The 9,210-nt window shown below is 48.0% G+C and overlaps 1 protein-coding gene across 1 annotated transcript in view; it reads left to right on the plus strand.

Annotated features, from left to right (window-relative positions):
- The first annotated feature begins 5,154 nt into the window (after positions 1-5,154).
- Positions 5,155-9,210, plus strand: part of LOC113408133 (galactose-3-O-sulfotransferase 2-like) — a 19,809-nt gene continuing 15,753 nt past the window's right edge. The window contains exon 1 of the mRNA XM_026660810.1: positions 5,155-5,183. Within this exon, the coding sequence (XP_026516595.1) occupies positions 5,155-5,183 (29 nt within the window). The remainder of the gene's footprint in view (positions 5,184-9,210) is intronic.

Below are 9,210 nucleotides of genomic sequence, written 5' to 3' on the forward strand. Positions count from 1 at the left end.
ACACACCACATGGTAGGCGATTTAAACCACATTGCAGCCATCCCAACATGTATTTGCACTGCTTAAAGGTTCAATGATTAGTAACATACATTCACTTACCTATTAAAACAGTTAGTTACCGCGTTTACACAGAAACAAAATGACCTTTTTCGACGTTATAACCCAACATCGATTGTTTGGAAAGTAATCCCCTTCCTCATGGTTACCCGCTTGGAGTGTAACATCATCACTTTCATAGTCGATTAAGCGTTAAGGCTGTTACTTTTCTTTTATGGACCTTATTTATTACATGTGAACCAGTTATAACAAAGAAAAGTTCAAAATTATACAGCCCGATAATAACGCTAAGGTTTAATAGCACTTAAAGATACTCACATTTTGGATTTATAATGCTGAAAGACATTATTCTTCTTTGGCACCAAGAAATACAATTTTCCACAGTATTTGCTTGATTCTTAACCATATCCCTGTGATGTGTGTTAAAATGACCGTTTGACATGTATCAACTTGTGATATCTCCACTCTACGTGAATTTCTGGCTATGCAACCTTGATGTATATTCCAGTTAGGTGTCCCTAGCATTGCAGCTCTTGCCACTGACGGATGTGTTTCATTGTGGCTGAGGTGTTGCTTATCAAAATTGCGGAGTGGGTCATCTTGACCCTATGTTGCAAATTGAAAAAAAAATTCGCTAAAATATTATTTTTTTTTCAGTAAATAAAAGATTTGACATATTAATACATTCTCAGAAATGTAAAGAAATGAATTATAATTCATATTCCCTCCATACGCACATGGGAATTGAAATAATGACATCTTCATTATTTGTATTTGTTTTTCATTGTTTTCATTTTTTTTTCATTTTTTATTTGATTTTTTTCCTCGAATTTGGTGCCCCATTTAAGTTGGCACCCTAGACGACCGCCTAGTTCACCTATATGGACAGGCTGCCCCTGGTGCTGCCCCTTTAAGAGAGCCGCACTCACCAGCATGAAGGAAAGCTCCCTCAGACACAGCAGCAGCCACCAGCAGCTCCGTCCCTCTCTTGGTGAGGCCTGTCCCCCCCCACACACCCCACTCTGCAGAGATGGGGTACATGGGCGGGGGACAACCTGACATCAGAGCCCCTCCTCTCCCCCTCCTTACAGCAGACAGGAAGCTCCAGGGAGCAGCTGGCCGGGGCGGCTCCAAGGCAGGGGGCAGGAGTCCTGGTGCTGCAGATGCCAGCAGGGGGAGGGGCACCAAGGACCAAGGGTGAATTGGAGCTGAAGCTGCCCAGACTGCGCCAGGCAGCTCTCCACAGCTGCATGCCAGGCTTGCTGTGCTAGGAGTGCGAAACCAGCCTACTAAAGCCTCCCGTAAATGTGCACCAAGGGGAGATGTGCTGTGGTACTTCGACCATGCGTTTTTAACCAGCCGAGCCTGGGAACGGCTGGTACATAGAGAAGGCTGGCCTAGGACATGGCTTTGTAAGGCACCTCTCCACCCCGAGCGAGGGCTCCGGAAAAGTAAACAGAACAGCTCAGCTCACCTTGTGCACAGGATTTATTTAGCTGTTCAAAAGCCGATCGATAAGGTGCCATAGAGATCAAAGAAGGACGCCTGTGGGAAAGGCCAGAGTCCCAGCCCAGGCTAAAGACTAGTCCAGCCAGAGTAGCAGTGTGTCTGCTCAGCGATGCCTGTAGCACATGCAGGTCTCTGTGCAGAGCCCCAGCTGACTCCCTCTCCTCCTGCAACCTGACTACCAATCACAGACCCCGCTCTGGGCATGCAGAGACTGATGGGCCACCTTGCTCCAGACAGGATGAGGCCAGAACCTGCCTGCTCCTGTCAGACAGCTGGGGAGCCATCCGCTGCCAGGGGCATGCCTCTGTGTCTCAGGGCTCAGCTCAGCTAGTTCAGCCACCCAGAACAGCCAGGACACTTTATTAAAAGCCACAGCCTCCCCCGCTCCCCTCACTTTCCATCCATCCAGCCTCATGCACACAGACCTCCGCCATCAGCAGCACATTGACACCAGCACTGCATGGGCCAAACTTGCAGCCACTACCAAGGTCAGTGGTTCCATATGGAGCCTGCTGACTCCCCGCCTGCATTTTCAAAAGGCTCCAGTGCGCTCAACTGCCTCTGTCACTGGGCACCCGGCTCCAATAGCTGATCACCAGGGCCCATTTGGTCCTAGAACCTATGAGTAAAGTTAAGAGGGTCTTTGTTCTGCCAAGTGCTGCCAGCTACCAGCACTCAGTAACACCTGTGGCTGAGCCACTGCTCAGCAGTAAATGGCCAGAGACAGCATTGGTATGACTAGGCAAGCAAGCTGGTGACTTGCTAGTAAAACAGAAAGAGCTGAACAGGACTGTGGGGCTTTCCAGCTGGAGAGCAAGCTGGATTAGACATCCCCCACCTTGAAGGCTACATTAAACCTGGGTAAACATGAGGCAGAACACATGTTCATCTCTAATCTAACCTATTCAGGAATGTTGGAGTCTCCGCGAAAAGTCACCTAGAAATCATTGTGGTAATTCAATTACTAGGTCTGTCCAGGCAGTTGCAGTTACAAAGCAAATAGTATACTTGGCTGGAGAGCTTTGTGGGGAAAAATCCCTCCCTGAAGTTTTCCCAGTGGGAAAGTCCATTTTACCTGCAGGAAGTTTCTAAAGTGTGCTTAAAGGGGATTCTTTCCCCCTGCCCCGTAACTGTGAAAATTTGAGGAAACAGGAATCAGGGGAAACGCCACAAGTTCTAAACAAAAATTCTGAAAATTTCTAGTTTTTTTCCTCCCAAAACATTCACTTCAGGAAATGCATTTAATCAAAAATGATTTTTCTAGCCTCAGAATTTCATTTGATGAAACCATGTTTTCCAATAAAAAACTTGGTCAGAGAATTTTTGTTTTAAACCAACTCTGCTTGCATGAACTGGAACAGGTATTTCTACCTGAGACCAATGGTGCACACCAGTTCTCCTGTCCTGTGTTCAGCTTTGGGCACCTCATTTCAAGGGAGCTCTAACAACTGTCTGGAAGGTCCAGGGAAGAGTCCTGTTGATAAGGGGTAGAGGTCCAAGCAAGCAGTGTAACAGAGCACACTGGCATAGCTAAACTTTCAGAGAGGCTGAAGAGGCGATTCTGTCCCATTCATAGCACTCTGGAGAGGAATAGGGAGCAGAAATACACCTAGAGAATACCATTCTGAACAAGGCTACTCAGGGCTTCAGTACAGCCAAAAGGTGGCAGCTGCTGAAAATCAGAGCAACCCCAGGGCTGCTCTAACTTGTGCTAGGGCGATACCAGCCCATAATGTGAGGTTCAGTTGACCTTTGCTCTCCCCCTGCCTAAACTCTGAGCCCGGTGAGGTGAGCACAAAATCATGCTTGTTTTGCCTTCCTTACCCTGCTCTATCGCCTTTCGCCATGATTCTGCATCTTGGCTTTGGGAGAAGGAGACCGGGACCGTGTTTAACAACGTTGGTCAGACTGAGCATCAGACAGAGATACTGATACAAGGTTGGGACTGGAAGGGGGACCTGGTTGTGGCCCTGCAAATATACAGCTGCTGCTGCCCTTCTTCCAGGCCATGATCTCAGACCGGAGTGACACTGGTCTGTTGGCTGTGGTTTGCTGTCATCACAGTAAGAGGCACCATTGTTGATCTTGGCTCACCAAGATACAGATGTATGAAATAGAGCAAGATCTGTTTGTGTCTCAAACGTTAGCGCGATATGGCTCAGCCCTGTATACATTCCCTTGTGTTTCTGAGAACTTTTGTAAATAAACATGGGCCTTTGGTGGATTGGGACCAAACTTTATGGACTCTTGAGAATCCCTGAGTGACAAACCCCACAGACTGCTTGCCATGGGAGCGGTCAGCTGCCTCACTGCCCCTGAAATAGCCTGACACTTCCCAGGGATACCCAGGGTTGGGGGGCACCTCACTACCACCTGTCCTTCACAGATCTGTGCCTGATGTGGATCAGCTCCCTGACTCCACCAGCCCCTGGCAGCACAAGCGCTGCCTTCACAGGCCTCGCTCTCTCCATACAGGCTAACACCATGGGCACACACCAACCCCTAAGTCCTCAGACCATCCCTCTGGCCACAAATTGCTTCTGGAAGAGCAATGTGGATGGAGGTTTGTTCCTGTGCAGTGACTCTGGAGCCAAGACTGACCTTACTGCTTAGGTTTGGAACTGCCAGACTGGATGAGACCTGTCATCCAGCTAGTCCAGTAACTTGTCTCTAACAGCAGCTGGTGCCAGCCGCTTCAGAGGAAAATGTAAAAAATGCTGTAATCGTCTCTTACAGAATAACCTGTACCCAGGGAAAGTTTCCTCCTCAGCCACTAATTGGAGCTTGGCTTATGCTACAACACTCAATGGGCTGCAGAGCTTCTGAGAGGCTGGCTGCAACCTGTCTGCATGTCCCTCAAAGTTCACATGCTGATTCTTCTCTCCTGGACTTTGCTCATCCTTGTAACTCCCTATTCAAATGGCATGGCCAGTGCCTAGCCCTGGAAGCCACTGTGAGTGAGCTTAGGGGCACACGGAAGCAACCACGAAGACTGAACGGCCAGTGATTAGGATGCACTTATAGAGAGAGACAAGGCCCCAAGCAACCACCCTGGAGATGGAAGAGAAGGGACACGATCGAACCCTCCCTTGTAAGCACAATTGCAGAGTAATGTAACCAAGATGTCTGAGCAAAGCCAGACAAAACAGTTTCTAGCATGTGCAACCATGGCAGTGAGCAGACCCTACTGCAGAGAGCATCATGAATCTGCATGGCACAGCTACCTCCCCCCCTTTCCGCCAGGGTACTCTATGAATTAGATGCACAGAAAGTAAATCGTTTCCAAGGACACTTGATGTGAAACAGCCCAACTGTGCAAACAAACCATTGTTTGCCATTTGCCTTTCAGTTGAAAAGGTGCTAACCCAGAGTAGTCCCTGGGTCGCTGGCAGCAAGCCTTCAGGTACAGTGCATGCTCTGGAATGTACGCGCCATGCTCACTGCCTGAGGGAATAGCTGGGAGGGGCTCTTTGGAGCAGCCTCTCAGGAAAAGGCAAAACATATTTGCGTTACACAGTTCCCATCTCAAAGCACTCCACGCAGTTCTCACAATAGGAGTCGGTGCTCTTGTGAACGCCCCAGCACACCATGCGGAAATTCAAAAGGCACCTGGTCACGTAAGTGTATTTGATTTTATACCTTTGAAATAAATCCTGTTCCATTTTATTGATGTCAGGACCACCTGTCTCTTGTCTGGTCCACTTGTGTACCTTGGGTGCTATGTAATGACTTGAGCATTGAGTATCATTGGAACTCACAAGGAAGCAGCAGACATGCTCTGAGGAATATTGGGGAAATTCAAACTGATGAGAGCATTGAAGCTTCACTAGGACATGAAGTTGCATTTCTCATCTCTGCTGGCAGGAACAATCGCTCTAAGGAAGCCCCGGGGCTGCAAAGGAGGAATGGCAGCAGTGAGCTCACTGGGGCAAGTCGGGCAGTAGCCTGTATTGCTGCTGCCTGGTTTAAAGTTACTTCTTAAGCACAGAGCTCCCTAATCCCAAGTGCATGTTGCCTCCTTCACATTGGAATTGGAAGGAGACGCACAGCCAGCTGAAGTGGTACTGAGCAAATATGCCTGCTTGCCATACTCATTTCTCTGGCCATACTCATGTTCCCTGTTTTCCAATGGGGTAACAACTAATTCTGTTCCCATTCTACTGGGACCAGGGCTGTTCAACACATTCATAAATGAGTGGGGAAAAGTAGTGAACAGTCAGGTGGCAAAGTTTGCAGATGACACAAAACTACTCAAGATCATTAAGTCCAAAGCTGACTGCAAAGAGTTACAAAGGGATCTCACAAAATGGGGCTACTGGGGGGGGAAATGACCAATGAAAATCAGTGTTGATAAATGCAAAGCAATGCACACTGGAAAACAATCCCAACTATACATACAAAACGATCGGGTTTAAATTAGCTGTTACCACGCAAGAAAGATCTTGGAGTCATTGTGGATAGTTCTCTGAAAACTTCAGCTCAATATGCAGCGGCAGTCAAAAAAGTGAACAGAATGTTAGTGTCCATTAGGAAAGAGATAGATAATAAGAGTAAATAGCATAATGCCATTATATAAATCCATGGTGGCCCTCCCGCACCTTAAATACTGCATGCAGCTGTGGTCACCACATTTCAAAAAAGATATATTAGAAATGGAAAAAGTGCAGAGAAATGCAACAAAAAAGAATAGGGATCTGGAACAGCTTTATATGAAAAGAGATTAAAGACTGGGACTCTTCAGCTTGGAAAATTGATGAAAAAGGGGGGGATATGATAGAGGTCTATAAAATCATGACTGGTGTGGAGAAAATGAATAAGGAAGTACTTTTTACCACTTCGCATAACACAAGAACCAGGGGTCACCAAATGAAATTAATAGGCAACAGGTTTTAAAAAAATATAAGGAAGTACTTCTTCACAGAAGGCACAATCAACCTGTAGAACTCATTGCCAGGGGATTTTGTAAAGGTCAAAAGTATAACTGGGTTCAAAAGAGAGTTAGATCAGTTCGTGGAGGATAGGGCCATCAATAGCTATTAGCGAAGATGGTCAGAGATGCAACCCCATGCTCTGGGTGTCCCTAAGCCTCTGACTGCCAGAGGCTGAGACTGTACGGCAGAGGATGGATCATTCTAATTGCTCAGTTCTGTTCATTCTCTCTGAAGCATCTGGTGCCAGGCACTGTCAGAAGACAGGATACTGCGCTTAATGGACCATTGGTCTGACCCAGTGTGGCCGTTCTTACGAAACAGAGGGTTTGGTTTGGTTTCTAAATGGGATAGGAGGAATGGAAAGGGAGACTGCTGCTTATTATACCAGATACCACTATGCAGTGGTACCTGGTCCTCCCCTCTGTTTATCTCGCCTCGTTTAGAATGTTCATTCTTTGAGGCAGGGACAATTTTGCTCTCTGTCTAGCTTCTGGCATGACAGGCTCTGGTCGGGACCCAGCGATGCTACTGCAGTACACAGAATAAGAAGATAAAACTCTGGGTTTTTTACCCCCTCAGAGTCTAGATTCAGATCCACACAATTGATTCACGCAGCCTATTTCGGGGTGAATACACCATCCTGGGGAACCTTTAGCACACCAACATACACAAGAGAAGATTGCATGGCCCCGTTGAAGTCAATGGGAGTTTTGTTGTCTTCAATGGGGCCATGATATCAATGAAGGTGTTATGTTCTTCCTAACCTTCAGGGGAGGCAGCCCTGTGTTTGTGATTTGTTGACAAATGAGTGAGAAAGCAGTTTAAACTCTGTTCAAAGCACCCTGGATCATTCCCTGGAGTACAGAATATTTGTCCCCTGTCATTAATGAAATAAGCCTCTGCCACCTAGTCAAACACTTCAATGCAACTTTGGCAAGTTTCTCAATACATCAGTATGAGTCATTGTGGGCTGAAAAGCAGAGGCAGCGTTTGTGGAATAGACAAGCAGTAGCGTATCAATAAGTATTTGCTCATCACATGGTTAATTTAAATTTGTGTATTAACACTTCTGCATTGTTTGATTAATGGGCTAGAGCTGGGGAACAAAGTAACTATTTTACCAGGGCAGCAGCTGTCTCCACTCTGAAGGTGAAGGTTTGGACGGGATGAAGTTTAACGAGCATTGTAGGTCAAGTAAAGCAAACTCTCAAGAAAGGAGCTGACAACACCTCCAGGTTATTAACTATTATTATTATTAATTAGCAATGAGATAATAAAATCAGGTATAGGGACTTCTCAAGTTAACTTCTCATTTGAAAAATGCTACTTCTACCAATGTACATAGCCCCCCTCCACAGAACTGCCCTGCCAGAGCTGTGTCTCTCATCCCTGGGTCTGAGAACAGTGCAGACCAGGCTCAAGCAAGAGCACCTGAGCTCTCATCAATCTGGGCTCTTTGCGTCTCATGCATCACCACCTCTAAGGTTCTGCAAGGCAAATGGGCCCCTCCCTGACACCTGTGCAGCTATCACTTGTCACCACTGGGTTTGCACAAGTATAAATGATTGAGCATAGCAAACAGGTCCATTGCTCATTCCCAAGGATTACAATCCAGCTCACTTAGGGCTTATCTACACTGTCAAGTTTCCACACAGTAAGGCAGCTTTTTGTGCTCAAACTGCAGCCGTGTACACACTGCCAAGCCACTTTGTGTACAGAAACTCCTCAGTTGCAGCATGGAACAAAAACCACCTTGACGAGAGTCGTAAGGCTATTTGCGCAGAGGCTCCAGCACTCTATTGCCAGTGTAGACACTTGATTGCTTTCTGCGCTGTAATTAGCCTCCAGAGCTGTCCCATAATGCCTCAAGTGACCACTCTGCTCATTGTTTTGAACTCGGCTGCCCTGGAGACATGTGCCCCTCCCCTTTCAAAGCACTACTCTGACAGCCGTTGTGTGCTGTGCTGATCTGCTCCAGGACACAAAGCAAACCATTAATGTGGAATGCTTGTGCTGTTGAACACAGAGGCAGAGGGTGTGTGTGTGTGTGTGAGAGAGAGAGAGAGATTGCTGTGCAGAGAGCCCAGGGAGGGAGGCGGGGGCTGATGTTGGAGTTTTCCCCTCCCCCTGCCGCAGGACTTATTGCTTCCTGCCGCTGTCTGAACTTACAAGACAGCATGCTGACACACTCTCTGTTCCCCAAAACACACTGTCTCTCTCCCCCCTCTATACACACACACATTCTCCCTCCCTTCCCCACTTCAGTTGAAAAGCAGCTGGCAATGTAGTAGGATGCCCATGGAACAATGGGGTTGGGAAACCTGCATCATGTGACGTTGTGCCTGCCCAGTACTAGATTTACCATGGTGCCACTGGTGCCATGGCACCAGGCCCACGGTCCAAAGGGGTCCCGGCCCGGCCCGCTCTTCTCCGCCCCCCCCTTTTCCCCCCGTGGGGGCAGAAGCTTGATGCTGCTGGCTCCTGCTGCAGCAGGGCAGGCTCTGCTGGCAGCCAAGCTCCTCCCCCGCCTCTTTCCCCAGTGTGCTACATTCCCTCCTCCCCCACACACACCGCCGATCAGCTGGATCAGCTGCTTGCTGGCAGGAGGGAGGAGGAGGAGCGGAGCCTCAGCACGCTCCCTGCTCAGGGGAGGAGGATGAGAAGAGGCGGGGGCGGGGCCTGGGGGAAGGGGCTGGAATCGGGGCATACCCCC

Source organism: Terrapene carolina, unplaced genomic scaffold (assembly GCF_002925995.2).
Source record: "Terrapene carolina triunguis isolate 2854851 unplaced genomic scaffold, T_m_triunguis-2.0 Scaffold837, whole genome shotgun sequence".
In the NCBI taxonomy this organism is placed as follows: domain Eukaryota; kingdom Metazoa; phylum Chordata; order Testudines; family Emydidae; genus Terrapene; species Terrapene triunguis.